The sequence below is a fragment of the Aphelocoma coerulescens genome, chromosome 3, assembly GCF_041296385.1.
Source record: "Aphelocoma coerulescens isolate FSJ_1873_10779 chromosome 3, UR_Acoe_1.0, whole genome shotgun sequence".
NCBI lineage: Eukaryota > Metazoa > Chordata > Aves > Passeriformes > Corvidae > Aphelocoma > Aphelocoma coerulescens.
In genome coordinates this window covers 90,671,497-90,688,358 of record NC_091016.1, presented here as the reverse complement: position 1 = coordinate 90,688,358, position 16,862 = coordinate 90,671,497, and the positions used below count along the sequence as shown (strand labels likewise).

The 16,862-nt window shown below is 38.6% G+C and overlaps 1 protein-coding gene across 5 annotated transcripts in view; it reads right to left on the bottom strand.

The window, feature by feature from the left end:
* The window catches only part of UBE3D (ubiquitin protein ligase E3D), a 97,014-nt gene that overhangs the window by 19,828 nt on the left and 60,324 nt on the right, over positions 1-16,862 (bottom strand). Inside the window, exon 10 of one of the 5 annotated variants that reach the window (XM_069011252.1) lies at positions 13,916-13,964. The exons of the other annotated variants lie outside the window; for them this stretch is intronic. Within the exon in view, the coding sequence (XP_068867353.1) occupies positions 13,916-13,964 (49 nt within the window). The remainder of the gene's footprint in view (positions 1-13,915; positions 13,965-16,862) is intronic. 5 annotated transcript variants of the gene reach the window in all.

Sequence of the window (16,862 nt, the reverse complement as noted above, 5' to 3'; positions counted from 1 at the left end):
CAATACAGAGGGAGCAACAGAGCACCACAGATATATGAACAATAGATATATCTTACAAAATCACTCTTTCAGTAAACAATAAAGCAGCAGCAACTTTGTTAAAATCTCCTGGAGTCAGGACAAGTTAAGAAATCCAGGTAGTGATGTTCAGTTTTAGAGGATGTGCTCTCTTGGCTTTCTCAGGAAAAGCACAGAATGGTTTGGGGTGGAAGAGACCATAGAGATTATCTAGTTCAAATCCTACTTGCTATGAGCAATCTGGTCTGGTGAAATATGTCCAAACACCAAGGAATAAAAGGGGAAAGAAAACAGTTGTAACTTCAGAAAATATTTTTTAAAACTATGGAGACCTAACGAATTTAGGAGATAAAAGAAGGTGCTTCCAGATGGCTGAAGCTGGTGAAAAGAAATCCCTTCTACCAAGTGCTAACACTAGGTGAGCAGGCAGAGCAGATGACTGCTGCAAGAGAAGCAGGAGCATGATAGAGGCAGCTAAACAACATATTTTAAAGAAACGCAACCTACAGATCAGCTCAGCAAGGAAAAAGTTCAATCTTTGAATCAGCTGCAAGAACCAGAACAGAAGCAAGATCCTTACTTCCACAAAACAGGAAATAATATGTCAAAAGTTGCATTCCCATGTTGGAACACAAGCTTTGAAACTCTCCTTATGCTTTTCTCTTTAAAGAAATCCAAGTGAATGGTGCATAAAAATCCCTATGTATGTCTCTCAAATATGACAATGAAGGATTTTTAATACCTATGTTTCTCCTAAGAGCTAAACAAAAGTATGTAGAAAATACAGAATTTCTCTTTAGTTTTAGAGAGGGAATTGTACTTCTGTTTACTCCTGCATAATTATAAAGGAAAAAAGAGGGTTGAAAGTAGTTATGTATGCTTCAGTTTCAGCAGAAGAAAATGAACCTATTAAATCTTTGAATGCTTCCTGAAATATGACTGCTGTAGTTTTTTTCACTGCACCACAAAGAATAAAACACCACCAGGCTCAAACCTGAAGCTTAAACGTATAAAAGGCATTTTACTGTTATCTTCTTTGAACATCAGACCAATTTTTAAACACTACCATGCACAGTTCATAATACTACATTGTGTTTTAGAAGAACACAACTTACATGGCTATCTTAAATCATATCTACTGCAACAGACAGTCTGTACATAGACAGATACCCACGCTTTAATCCTGCACATGTGCTAGTGTGAAATCAGGTGAGATGAAATGACTGCAGAGGAAACGTTGATTACACACCAGCAAGGCTACAGCCTACAATCAACATCAAATGCTGTATTTATTTCCACTCAAGGGTGACAGGTAATCAAGCAATGCCATGCCATCCATGTGCACAGGAAGAGAATAACCTTCCCAAAAAGACAAGGACAGTGGTGGGCAGACCTCTGCTCCTAGATCCAGCTGTGCTGGATGACATTAATCTCACAGGCACATGGTGATCCTCTGCTGCAAGTAACCATTCCTCTCTCCCCACAAAAGACCACTTCAAAGTTTCTACCTAGTGTCTGGTGAAATCAGACTGATACACCAAACTCAGGCCTCTGGTCTGCACTAAATGGATGGATTTATCCTAGAAACAGGAAAGGGAGGGCTTGCACAAACAATTCTGCTGGCAGATCACAGGGGAGAGACTAATCTCTGGTGGAAATGAGAGTGAAAAGCTGAGAATAGTGTTTTTGTCCACATGTACAGCTGGATTTGAAAGATAACATATACTCAAAGCCTCAGACCAGTCTAATTCACATCCAGATTTGTATTTTCACAAATGTTACAGCTAGTGCTAAGTGTTATGGCTTAAGCTTTAATAACTACAGATAGTACAAACGCTTGGGTAGTTGCAATTATGTTGCAGTCAAGATGCCCTGTACACGGAATACACTTCTACCTTGAAAAAAGAATCAGACAAAGTGATAGAAACATGTTTGTGTGAATATAAATGAACCTACATATCCCTTATCCCCATATTTAATAATGCACTAATACCACTACAGGGACAATGTGCATAAACAGACAGTGAAGGCCATAACCCTGCCTGACATATTTCTCACTCCTTTAAAATAAAGACAGATCAACGAATGGGAGGATTAAAGCATCTCGACCATGTCTAGGTCCTAGCTCTATAAATATTTGATTTCTGATAAACTCTGCAAGAAGTTTGGTGTTGCCATAGGTGCTGAAAAGGGACAGAGCACTCAAAGGAATAAGACCTTTCCCAGAGGGGAAACTACTCTTTCCATTCCCGCACCACCCAGAAGCAATGACAAGTTATAACTGTTACCATTACCCTGTGGATTAGCAACTATTGGCAATGTCTGATTATAAATAGCCACATTAAATCTTAAGAGTTCACCTGCCTACCCACACCATACAGTTTATATATTTGCTCTCGCCTAACATTCTGGGATCAAGTCTGCTGATGCACAAATAACCTGTTCCAGAAATACATTTTGGCACCAGTTTGAATGAATGGACACAAAGCAGATGGCATTAGATGAGCAGAGACGTGAGAGAACATTAACTGCTATATTTACACTTGCTCCCACTGAATCCAGAGACCCATAAAAAAGCAGCTGTCTTTTCCAGACTTGAATGTTACCAAGCTGGTGCATATTATCCTCAGATCTCTGGGGCAGCTTTTGGGGAGAGCAAAGGTACTTTTAGAGGAAATTGGAGAGGAAAGCAGCATGTTCACTACTGGAAGAATGAGAGGAGCCAGAGACAGAATCACTACAGTTGGAAAAGACTGCCAAGATGATCAAACCCATCAATCATTGAGATGACCCTACCTTGACAGTATAGTATTTACTTGCCCCAAGAGGGCCTCCTGGTAGCCTGCAAACTCACCAGCTACACTCCAGCAGCAAAGCTGTCCTCTGTTACACTGATGTTTGGTTCTTTTTCTTCTGTTCTCCAGGCTCTTGTGATAGTAGTTGAACCTTAGGTCACTAGGTGCCCATTTCTCCTACGGCACGGAAGCCATGTAAGTAGACTCGGCTGCTCTAATATCCCCTCCACAGCTCATCAATGGCAGCCACTTAACACAGCATGTCAACAATAGTAGTTTCAGGTTCTCTCACACAGGGAAAGTTTCCCAATATACTTTAAAGGCCATGCAGTGAGAAGTCCAGTTTTGAGTATGCACCAGAACATGAAAAAGTGTTTTATCTAACTACCCTTCCTTTGCATTTTTGGTCAAAGAAAACCAAGGAAACATCAGCCTGTGCTCATAGCACCATAACCTCATACCACTAGCTTGGTAAGTCTTAAATATTTTACTATAGAAACAAAAATTTTCAAACCAAAATGTCTCTAGACGAATATGAGTCCCATGAAAAGGTCAATACTGCGATACTACAGATTGACAGAACAGATACAGTTGTACAAGCCAAGTTTCAAATATTTAATGAAATAACAAAACTAATGTATAGGGTCAATCTAAAAGCGTTCATGACTAGCACTATCATGCTCGAGTTCTAAAGGAGACAGAAACTAAAATACATCCAGAATACTCTCTCAGCCAAACACAGCAGCACTGTGCTGCACAGGACTATGTCATGAAGGAAATAATGAAGCCAACAGAAGCACAGATTGTGGAACCATGCTATCCCGACAAACTAAAACCCTGCAAATTGGGTTAAAGAATAAAGATATGTGGAACAGCAGCTTTGCAGTCTGACCCACTAACCCCTACAGGGCTCAGATTTGGGTATGGAGGAGGGGACATTCTGTGAAGGACTCTTACCTCACTCACTATGCAGGAGGTCAAGGTCATTCTTTAGCAGATATATCTGCAGGGAATTTCACATCTCAATGAGTATGTGCTTCAAACAGCTTTAATGTCTTAGAGGAAACATAATTTTGGTCAGTGCTATGCTACCACAGAAGCAGAGGAACAGAGTTGGCAACGAAAGCTGGCAAGAACTTGGCTTCAGCAGACCTATCATCTGAAGAGTCAAATTCCCCAGAACTCCTAGGAGAAGGCTGGGGAAAGGTATGTCCTCTGCTGTACAGTGTGAAAGGCACTGTACATCTGTGAGCTTTCCAGCCTTCAATGCAGGAGGAAACTGATTAGAACATCACTCTGTTAAATCACTTCTTCTTCTGTCCAAGGAGAAAATGTGAAACATAACCAAAACAACCAAGCAGAAAGACAATTAGATTCCTTTCATTCAATTTCTAGTGGAATTAATTTCAACCAAAGCAAGGGTTTCCTTCTTTAAATATGCTTTCTCAATCTGGTAATGTACCTCCAGGATTTAAGAAATAAACCCGTCTAGAAGTCAGCATGCATTCTTTCAACATAATCCTTCCTAAAGTATTAATTTCTTATAATAATGAAGCTAGATTTGAAATGTGACAGAGGTAAATGAGAACAAGCAAGAGATTCCCCCAAAGTACCAGGCTGTGCATGCGTACTGCAAGCTATCACTTTGCTATTGTTAACAGTTGCATGTTGAAACTTGCCAAAGCTCTAGAGAAAAATCCATTGGCAGTTGAAAAAACAGTGGAAAATAAATCACTGCATGTTTTTATTTGATATGAAGACAAGCAATTCATTAAAATTTTAGATCAAGTAGTTCTTTGTGTGAAAAAAGGAAAAGGTTTTTTGGGTTTGTTTTCTTTCAGGATGAGATGGCTATTAATTTTTGTTTCTTTACATCTAGAAGCCCCAAAACTTCATGGCTTTATTTTGTTTTCTGCCAAGCCTTCCTCATTAGCCTATACTATTTTTATTTCTACTGCAGACATTACTTCTTGTGGTACCCATCATTAAGACAGGCACAGAAATAGGAGTATTATTGACCTTTGTTAGTCTTACATACACTTTTTTGAATGTAAATCATAACGGGGGATGTAACTGGGTACTAATGTTGCATTGCAATTACAGATACAAAGCAAACTGAGCTAAAAACATCATGGAATTTAGGATTTTTCTAGTCAACACCAGATGAAGTTTGGTTTTTACTGTAGTAATCACCACACCAAACTTCAAACTAATCATGCAGTCAGAGCAGCACATATATTTCTGTATCATGTAGTTTTAAACTGCCATTTGAAAACAATTGTTTAGGCACATATATGCATGGGCAGTTGTGAAACACAAGTTAACCTAAAACAAATGAGGCACTGCAAGCTGCTGTGTCAATTTACTACATGCTAGCTGTATCCTAAAGCTAGAGACATGAAGAAATTAATGCTTGGCAGCCCTAACTGAAACATATGATGAAGCTTCTAAAAAATTCTTAGCCTTGCCAAAAGGTGTGTCACAAGGCTGAATTGGAGGAAGGCGAGTCTGCCACCCTTTCGATGCCCTGCACTCCAGCACGCCATTCCACACTTGCCCACAGAGTCTGCTGTCATGGCAGGACTTGTTCCCACATGATTACCTCAAAGCCATGTGCCCTAGGTTACAACGTAAGATGTAACCAAAAGTTACATTCTATTATCATCTTCACAAACTGTTAAAGCAGGTGGGGCAGTGTTCCTTATCTCCTACCATGACTCATCCTTGATAACTCCCTCAGGAAGCTACCTCTGTTTAATGGGCAATCAAGGACCCACAGCATGACTCACAGAATTACATCAGCCCATTGTGAGATGCTCCACCCAGGGGGAGGAGCCAAGCATTCCCACCTGGCTATAATCTGGGGTTTAGAACAGCATGAACAGCCCTTACCTATGGGACTCCTAGAGGACAAGAACTACACCACTGGACTGTCAGGTGAAGATCAGACCCCTTTTCTACAGAACCACTGCTTCAACAGGACCACTTCATCTGGACTGCTGCCACCACCCTAATTAACAGGGTGTCAGGTTGTATCCTGACTCTGTCAGTGTACTATTGTAGTTAACTGCATTTATTTTAATTTTCCTGTTAAATTATAATTCTGACTTGCAATCTTCCACTGGTTTGGTTTCAAACTAGCACACCATGTCACTCAAAAGCCTTTGCTCTGTTTTTGCAGTTCTTATGCCACTAGGTTTCTTTGGCCTCTTGGGAATCTGTTTCAACTGCTCAGAATCAATAATATACTGCTGTATCTCCCCCAGAAAGGGAAAGAACTGACACACTGGTGCTGCTGTGGCATTCAGCAACTGCACCCCTTACAGTATTTCAGCATTGAAGAAGAGGATGAAAGAAGCCCTGAACAAGGTGTAATGAATAGCCTGCTGTCTTATAAAAGTAAGTTCTAAATAGAGAAATATATAGATTTATTTTGTTGACCATGAAGCAAGTGAGATGTACCTAATTCTAGAGAGAATTAATAGGGTCAACAAAGTGGCCACATAATCTCCCTTTAACAGTGAATTTCCTCTCTCAAAATTAAGCTGATAAAGTATGGTGCATGTCAGGTGTGTTTCACAACACGCTATGCACTTATGTCTTTGATTAGATGCTGCCTTACCCAGATGTGTGATGTTCTGGTCATTTGCATGGCTGTTGTTCTCAATTAGATGCTCTTAGGTGGTATTCTCTGCAACAAAGTTTATGAAGCATCCTATCTCACCAAAATACTCTCTTAACTCTATTTCAATCTTATTATGTCTGAAAGAGAGGGAAGTGCTAACATATGTGAAAGAGAAGAACAGCTTTTAGGTCTTTACTACACAGTAACACAGCTGGATTCTGAGCTGGCAAATGTCTCCTTTCCTCTCCTTTTTCTCTCCTTCTAGCCATGAAGTACTGTAGCACAATCTAAACCAGAAAGGTGACTTTCAAGTGCTTCATCATTCAAACCAGAAAAATGAACAATATAGTCTTCTATTACCAGCTTAGTTTTCCAGCTCAAATGATCCCTTCACCAAAAACTAACATTTTCTCTCTTATTCCCTATTACAGAACTATTTACCAAAGTAATTCAAATTGTCTTCCTCCTATTTTTAATCACTACCCCTAAAAATGTTTTTCTGACTCTAATCAATCCTTCTCCCTTAAACCCACACAATACATCTTTCAACAGTATTTACCTCCAGCCTGTACTACGTCAGATATACTGCAGTAGGAGATAAAGTCTTGCTCACAGTTTCTCCAGGAAAAGCAAGATTACTACAAAAATAGTAATTTGTTTCCCAGCTGCAGCAGCAGGTAAAATCTAGAAGCCAGAATCCCCTTCAGGGCCTGGCTGGAGATGCCTTTCCTTGCTTGTGTTTCTTGTCTTTTTTGTCCTCTCAACTCCCTTGCCCTTTATTGAAGTAAAACAGCAGGCTAAGATTATTTCATGTTTAGAAGAAACATGGTGGAAAACTAAAGAAAACGAGGAACTGAACTGGAAACCTGAGAAGAAAGCAGCATATCTTGCTAAAAACTGAAGTGTGGGGAAGCATTTGCACTAAACTAGAGATGTAATTGGGGTGCATTAACAAGGCTATCACACAGGCAGCAACCAAAGAAATTATTTGGGTTTCCCTCACGCTCTCCATGACTCCAAGTGTAATAGCAATACAGTTATCTCCAGGATTCAGCACTGGCAAGACACCAGAGATATTAGATATTGATGTTGTAGGTCAATACATCTTTGAATTTTAATTTAATGAAAATCAGTCTCTCTTTGTCCAAATTTAGGCACCTGTTCAGAGTCTGTCTGAGGCCAGTCATAAGACAACCTTCTCATCTCTTACACTGAAATGCCTTAGAAAACCCAATGGACAGGTAAAACTGACATGAGAAATTATAGAGCAGCACCAGAGGCCACCTGCTCTGCCTTTAAATGGATTGTCAGGAAAAGATTTACTACAAACTACTGTGGTAGGGTGCTTTACAAACAAAGAATCCACAAGGAAACAAGCCAACCACTTTGGTTAATACTCTTCGTAATAATAGTTCGGTTAATACTTGCTGATGGCCTGGAGGGTATAATAGCAGTTTAATTTTGCTTTTTTCTCTAAACTGCTACATTTTTATCTAAAAAGAAAATCCACCAAACCCTGAAAAGCCAGGAAATGGTCTACCCTCTTCATTTCCTGCAATATTTATAGTTAGTTATGTCACAGAAACCAGTACACAGATGTAAACTGGGTTTCTTAGAGTCTCCCTTAGCAAATGCTATAGAAGCAGAGTACACTGATGTCATGTTGAAACTTCTGGGATATCTTGTCACATACACAATGTTGCCACAGTGTCAGAAGTGGCCATCGCCTGTGTGCACACCCATCTCTCAACATACTAAACCCAAATGCTACCTGACATATGATTTGAAATACCAGTAAGATGTGAGGAGGGGGCAGAGGGAGCATGACACAGAATGGATGCATTAGAAAACAGAAATAAATGATATCTTTTATTGAGAGGTATTTGGTTATATGCTCACATTTACACACAATCTTTATTTTTACATGTAATCCGAACAGTCAACTCTACCACAACTCTAAAGTAAACAGTAGAGGAAATTAAAGGAGAATGTGGCACTGTTATGTAACACTTTGAAACTAGATAGGTTGAACAGATGTCTTCATTAGGTTATCTTTTGAAAACTTTTGGAAAAAAAGCAAGTTTGAAAAATTAGCTGCTTAAATTCTCTCTTTGCTTCCTGGCAGTTAAAACTGGAATGAGAATAAATACCTCCCTGCATGAGGTATGAGGATTAATTTGTTTGTGTATATAAATGGGTATTTAAGTATCAACTACTATTTTATTTTTAACACCTTATTGGGACTACTGCATTCCTACCACAGTTCAGCTTTTGGCAAGAGATTGAGTTAAAACAGGAACAGGTGTTTAGAAGATTATATGGCTGCAATAAAAGCACAAACCAAGAAGATGAAAAGATGAAGGAAAAAAAAAATTGCATAAGGCATTCATTTGTATCCTGTGAAATAGAGAGACACAGAAGAAAACATAAAACCACAGTAACTAAGGGGTATTCAGTAAAATGTCTTTTCCTACTATGATTCATTCCCAGGGGGACAGAGTCTGAGCAGGGCTGTCCTTTGGTCCCAGGTCATCCTGTTCCTGTACAATCTCATGATGCCTATTAAATGGCCAAGCATTCAGTAAACACCGCTTAACACTGGTTGGGTAATAAAACATTTTCAAAGCTTCTAAAGGATGTAGGACTTTAAGGCCACTCTCAGTGAGATTTGAGCTCCTAAATTATATTAGGTACTTTTATAGTGTGGATTTCTGGCCTCTAAGATCCCTATAGCCATTACTAGGTAAAACTGATTTTTATTTCTAGGGATTGGGCATATTCTTTTGCCAGCTGCAATCAGAACAAAAGCTGAAACCATCCATTTTAAGGCTCAAACTCAAGAAAACAGATGTTTTCTTGGTAAAAAGAACAGTTACTGACCTTGAAGCTTCATAAGAAAATACAGTATTTATAATTTTTAGAATATTTTTCCTTCAGCACTAAGGTAACTGAAGATAAAAGCTTTCAAGTGGGGTTTTTTTTGAAAGCAGATTCAAACATCAATCCTCCAAGTTAAACCTCTTTTCATCAAGATATACTATTAATTTTATACAGTAGTAACAGTAAATAAAGTGAAGATTTTTAAAAGCAAAGATCTATGGGGTAGTAGGTGTTGAAAGATGTGTGAGATTTATTATTACTTTGTTTATTGACACATTTCTTTAAGAGTAGAGCATGATGTACAAAATAAATAAAATTTAACTATGGCAATACCGGGAAGACTCTCCATGGGCAGCATGAGTCCTCAGCTCTGGGAACTCTCGAAAGTCAAAAAGTTGACTGAGAATATCACAAGAAATTAAAATGGTTGTCTAGACTATATTGAAGTCCCTTATGTCTTTCATTATGAAAAAGCTTGCTTGTAGAACAACTGAGAGAAGGAATGTAGTAATGTAATTTCTGCATGCTAGATGTTTATTTTCCTGGTATTGTATGATTCTTGCATTTTAAGAAGGTTTAATACAATTAACTTTGACTTCAGTACATTTAAATTGCATCCTTTCTAAGTATTTCTTGTCAGTAGTCACCCATGAGAGAAAAGTCTATTAAATTAGCAAGAGAGTAAGAAAGACTTAAAAACAACCAATGACATTCTCTTTGAAAACAATACTGAAGAAAACAATTTTCACCTGAGACAAACTCCCTCATCCTTTTGAATCTAAAGATTTCCTCAACAACAACATGGTTATTCGGAAGATGAACTTTGCCCTGGGTCTTTGATCCTATACACACATTGGAACATCTATTGTCCAAGGGAGGCAATTATTCCTGTAGTAAAGTGCTTATGGGAGTCAAATCGAGATTCATAAATAGCTTATGGATTCCTGCCCCTGACAGGCATCAGACAATTTAAAACAGTTACTCTCTATCAGGACAGATTTGGAAAATTTTGATGAATGCATCCATTAATGGTGAATTGAAAGTGAACTGGTCTTCCAAAAGGAACGGTTGTACAAGGAACCAGAGGGATCTTAAGACAAAGCTTGATTCGTTGATGATACATGATGTTATCTGCAGTGATAGGACTAAATTTAATGAAACACAAGAATTCTACGTGGCCCCAGCAACAAACCAGACTTGCTACGGCAAGTCTGTGAGATAGAAACTGATCACAAAAGCTAGGATAAACATCTGATAGCACCCTTTCTCAATCAGTTTCTTCATCAGATTCCTATCCCAGCATGTCAAAAGAGCAGCAACAGTGGAAAAGGCAAGTTAACGCTCTCAAGCAGAGGTCAGACTGACCCCACTTAACTGGCATCAGGACAGCAACTTCCACTGCAGGAGCAGGACTGACCTTTTGAAACAATGACCTTTTGCATACTGTAGCATCACCAGAAGATTCTGAATCTCAGAACCCTGATATCTTTCTTCTCAATTAACCATGACTATTCAAAGCCAGGAAAAAAACCCAAACATAGGCATTTAATAATTTAAAGCCAAACACTCTTTCCAAGCACAGCCATTTTTCCTCACCAAATGAAATATCAAAGATTATACAAGGACCCCAGCAGCCTTCACCACAGAAGTATGCATTTCTTTGGTGGAAAGCTAAGCAATAACCAAATAGTCTACCAAACTTCCTCCCCACTGTGTTGGCACAGCTGCATAGTCACTGGATAACACAAAAGGAGAAGAAGGAAGAGACAAGGTTACATGAACAAGAGGCTGTGGGATGGAAAGGCTGCCTTAGATTATTAGACAGGTTGCTGCTGAATAGAAGAATACCACCCTCAATATCACAGCAAGGGGAGCTGATGTACAGATCATTAAAAAAGGCAAAATAAAGCTATAGGCAATGTCATGTGAATGAACACTGAATGGACATGGTACTAAAATGCCTGCAAATACACTCTGAAAGCAGTGTGTTCTACAGGCAGCTTTTCACTATATTCATCTTTATATGGAGAAGTCATGTAAGGAATACAGAAGGCAGCTTTTCATATCAATCATGTCATATCATATCATATCATATCATATCATATCATATCATATCATATCATATATTCTGTTACTTCTGGAAGTTATTTTCATGTTTGATTTATCATGGAAAATATAGGTAAATTATTCCGTTTGTCTTCTCTGGCCTCCAGGTGACCCTGCCTAGAAGCCCCAGACCTTTTCTCTCTCCAAAGATCTCTGTTATTTCTTCTAAATTGTGAGGAAGAGTTCACATCCTTAAAGATGTGAAATGTAAGAAACATTATGCAAACAAGAAAACCTCAGGCATTTACACACATGTAAACACAATCACCAAGCCAACCTCCCAAGAAAACCTTCAGAGAACTGGTGCATCCTCTATTGAACAGAGCACCCTCTCTTCTTCCATCACCCTTATTTACCCACTTCATTTCTCATAAGAATATATCAGCTCTGAAACTGAGGGATGTGTATGTGCATCTACTACCACAGCATATGCTTGCACTGTGACAGAACCAAAGGGTTCAAAAAGACAGAAATTACTGTGAGCAATACCCATCCCCCTTCACAACCATTTTGTGGAGCTCATAAACAAACTCTTTCCCCCCATACTAATTTTCTGCAGCCTCTCTTTTCTGTCCACTTTTGCCATTCTTTGATTTAAATTTGAAATAATTTCCTTGGATCATGTACCGTGCTTCTAATTTTTCATCCAAGTGCTATGCACAGCTTTTATCTGTAATAGTAACAGATTGCCCAAGGACACACACAATGAGTCATGGAAAGAGTAAGGATTTCCTGGCTCTTAATCCAATGCTCAGACAAGGCCTCTCATGTTTCCAATTTTCAGAAGTTGGCAGGTGGGGAGAAGAAAAGACAAAGGAAAAAAAGATGGAGGTAGACTTTTTTAGGTAAGCAAAACAGACAACCAGAAAAAAATCTGCACAAGCTCTTCCCCTCCTCAGTTTCAGATAACTGATGTAACAGTAATCACAGAATCTGCTGAAGAGTTTATATCTGGTTTTAAAAAAATGCAATGGGTAGAACAGAGGAAATATATCAATCAGCAGGAAAAAGACACAAAAAAAATTCTTAAAGCAGAAAGAGAAGAACAAGTTTACTCAACAAGCCTGGAAACAGAAAAGAAAGGAACTTACATGCTTTCAGGGCAAAGGCATTTGGGAAGCTTGCTCCCAAACAGGAGTGTAGGTAGCAGCATTAGCATATGGCCACCGCAAAACCGTGAAAAAACCTGGGGGTTGTGAACATGGAATTGGTGACATGAACCAGTTCTCACCTGAACACGCTCCAGAAACACTGTGTGTTACACTGGTCTATTTAACTTAGGAAGCTGATCCCCCCAAGGCCAACTATAATTAGCAAGAGATGAGGAACATTCAAGAGACAAATACAGATCATGCAGAGGTGATGTATCAGCATCCCCAAAATAATTAATATCCATCCTAATAATGCCACCTACTCCAAAAAACTATGCAACTCCTTACAAGACCCATTATGTCACAAAAGAACAGGAAAATAATATTTCATCCCCACAAAAGTAGGCCACCCATCACATTCTGAAAAGGGATCCAAGCAAAAAAATAAATGGATTATGATAAAAGTTGTACTCATTTATCACTGCAAAACACAGTTCACACATGGGCTTTGACAGCACCCTGGATAACTGGCTTAAATGAGACCCATTTCAAAAGGAAATAGATGTTAAAACACTGGTGTCAGACAAAGACATTAACTGGACACGTGTATGGGATAGTTAGGGACTGCTTGTCTTGGTGGGCTGGAATAATGAGATTATCTAGACACAGTCAAACCAATATTTGCACTCCTGACCTAACCATCACTGAAGAGATTTAGTGCAACACCTAACAGGTGCAGTCAACCCTAAATCTCAGAAATGCAATGGCTTCTTTGGGTCCCTACTCACTCCAATTAAACAATTGACAGCAACAACAGCCATCACCATGAACAGCAAACTACTCCAGCAGAGTGAGAACCCAGGTAACCAGGAGGCAGTTGTTTCCAGATTCTCAGTGACACACAAGCAGTGAGTAGCACAGCATTAGCCTGCACATTGCCTGAGGCCCTGCTGACAAAAGACACTTGAAAGGCTGAGGTATTCAACGGCCTTTTTGCCTCAGTCTTTACTGGTAATCAGCCTGCAGGAATCCCAGGCCCCTAGGACTAGTAGGGAAGTCTGTAAGAAGACTTACCCTTTGTAAAGGAGGACCAGGTAACAGAACACTTACAGTGGACATACATCTGCATCAGAAAAAGTGTTGCTAGCAAGTTGACGGAGGTCATCCTTCACCCCAAATCAGCACTGGTAGGGTCACATCTGGACTGCTGGGTCCGTCTGGGCTCCCCAGTACAAGAAAGATATAGACTTAATGAAGTGAGGAAAGGGTTAAGAACAGGCTAAAAAGGGACCATGAGGATGACTAAGGAGCGTCTTTCACATGAGGAGAGGCTGAGAGCTGAGACTGTTCAGCCTGGACAAGAGAAGGTCCAGGGGTATCATATCAATGTGTAAAAATACCTGATGGGAGGGAGTGAAGTTGACAGAGCCAGACTCTTCCCAGTAGCGCCTGTTAACAGGACAAGAGGCAATAAGCACAAATTAAAGAGCATTAAATTCCTTCTGAACACTTTTTGATTGTAACATGGTAGAACACTGGCACAGGCTGCCCAGGGAGGTCGTGGACTCTTCATCCTTGGAGGTGTTTAAAACCCAAGTGGGCATGCTCCCGGGTAACCTGCTCTAGCTGATTGTGCTTTAGCACTCGATGGTATCAAGAGGTCATGTCCAACCTCAATGACTCAGTGACTCTGTACATATATTTCTGTTGCATGCATTTTTTAATTTAAGTGAACCAGCTAATTAACAAAGACTGGTAATTAAGGCGTCTTTAAAGACAAATGGTTCAAATGTTTTGTAAAACTTACAAACTGGACTTTTTCTACTCTGCTCTTTTTAGGGGGCTTAGATAAAGTGCAAATTTCACATTCCCTCTTCATTTTGCTGCCTAAGTTTCCTTTTATATATCAACTTCCTTCATTCACTTGAAAGATATTTTAGTCAAATACTGGACAGAAAATACTTCTGAATTAAACCTTATCTTGCAGTTTTGGTTTACTCCCCTTCTCTTCTCTCCTCCTCCTTTGCAACCTTTTTTATTTATATTACAACATAGTATGAATCTGTCCTTCAGCTCATGGCTCCATGCAGTCCATAGTATTCTCTTCAAGCTTCTTTTTCTCCCCCCTTTTTTCTTTGTCTGTTTTCCAGCCACTGAATACTTTCCAGTTTCAGATGAAAATAACATTAGGTTTTACTATTATGAGACCTTTTCTTGTACTGATAAAAATCTTACTGTGCAAAACAAAGCTAGAATGATTTCTTTAACAATGAGATTTTCATGTTAATTTTTAACTTCTTTTTAGAAAACATTAATGACCTTCAAGAAGAATCAATTTTCCAGATTTTTTCTTCCAATTATTTTTCTTATTTTTTAAATCCAATTTTACCATCAAGGAGAAATATATATGAACAAAGTATACACTGGATTCATATCTCCCTGGAGTCATCACTTTGGATTATTGAAGTATAATTATTACAGCACATTGGGCTGCTCTAAGACTTCCAAAATAATGTTTAAAACATCTTCCTTAGGGCAAGGCCACTAAAAAACCACACTGTTGAACCCTAACTGCCTGCACCATAAAAAAAATATAGCATTTCCCAAAGCTCAGTGAATGAAAAATAGCATAAATGAGTAGAAATGTAGAAAGATGAAGTTAGAAATGTGCAAGATCCAAAGCTGAGGATCACAGCATGACCTTAAGGTCTGAAAGAAATAACCTGAAGCTGTTCAAAATTTTACTAGCTTTGTAAGATAAACACTAAGAACTACCAAATATTGAAACCAGGCACTTAACATTTCTGCATGAAAACCTTTAATAAAACTGTACTGAGTTAGTGGAAAAATAAAAATGAAAAATTGTTTGCCTCAAACTTTTAAAACAATCATTCTCCTGGACTTCTCACACTAAAACCCTCTATGCTTGACACACAATATGAACTGATATTTTTTATTCACTTTGAACATTTGCCACATCATTTCACTCACTTTGTAACCTGAATTTAAGCATTTTATACAAAATTCTACTGTACTGCATATACAACTAAAAACAACTCTCAAAAGGGCTTTTGATCCCTAAAACCCTAAATTTCCTTACTAAGCCAAATTAAATGAGCATGCTTCCTTGCATGTGCAAGTGTTATTTTTATAATGTGACTGATCCTCCCTACCTTTACTTATTTAAAATAATTCATTGTCCCTTAGCTTGCTTTTTAAAATAGGGTTTGTAATCTTTAAATCTCAGGGATCTTTCCAAAAACCTAATTTTTTCACATCACATTTCTTTTATGCACAGTCATAGATACATGTCCACTGTGCATTACACGAAGTTCAACTAAAGGAAAAAAATGCTTTGTACTTTTCCCTATCTTCTATCTCTGGCTGATCTTCTCTTCCCAACTACAAAACACAAAGAAAACCTGTTTAAAACAAAGACTGAAAAACAGAAGGAAAGAAAAGCACAGACCCTGAACACCGGGAGTAAAATTAAATTAGTTAACTGCTAGAAGCATGAAGCATTAATGAAATAGAAATAGTTTTCCCCTTATGAGGAACATTTATTCAGTGTTAATTAAATTCTTTTATTCAAAATCTATACTTACCCAAGTGTAAAAATATTACATCATATCAATAACTACAGAGTGTAAGCAAGTACTACATTATAAGCATCTTTTCCCCATCTAGTGGAGTGAGGCCTTTAAATCATTTATACTGATTGAAGTCTTCAAACAAAAGACAAAAAAAACCAACAGAGAACCCTCTGCATGAACCAGCAGCCACAGCTATTAATTCACTTGTCTAACAAATAGCTATCTGAGATTAGCTTCAAGCATTTGCTTGCAAAGTTCACATGCAATAGTGTTAATGAGGAGTCTGCAATAATTATTTCTCTACAATATAGCCAGCTGGCTGGTTTATTCATTTGCAGGCCAGTTCTGCACCACTGAAGCCAAAGAGAGTTTTGATATTAACTTCAAAAGGTTCTGGTCCTTGCCTACAACGTTGAGCTATCACCACAAACACTTCAGGTGCATTTCCATAATACCACACAAACTAATTAAAGCAAAGCTGCCACCACTAAGGGACCACCACTAGCATTTTTAAGCTTACAAGATGAGAAACAGGCTCTTAAGTCTTCAGGTAGGCACCCTAAATGATTGCCTAACTTTAAAAAACACTCAGTATTTGTTCATTTGAATGAGAACTCTAGGTAATCCAAAGTCCTGGCAATTTTTATTGTAATGGCTAAAACGGGACTGACAAGTCACTTCTGCATAAACAGAATACTATGTGAGATTAAGATAATGTCTTTACACGAAATTCTTTTTTCTGTGACTTGCATCT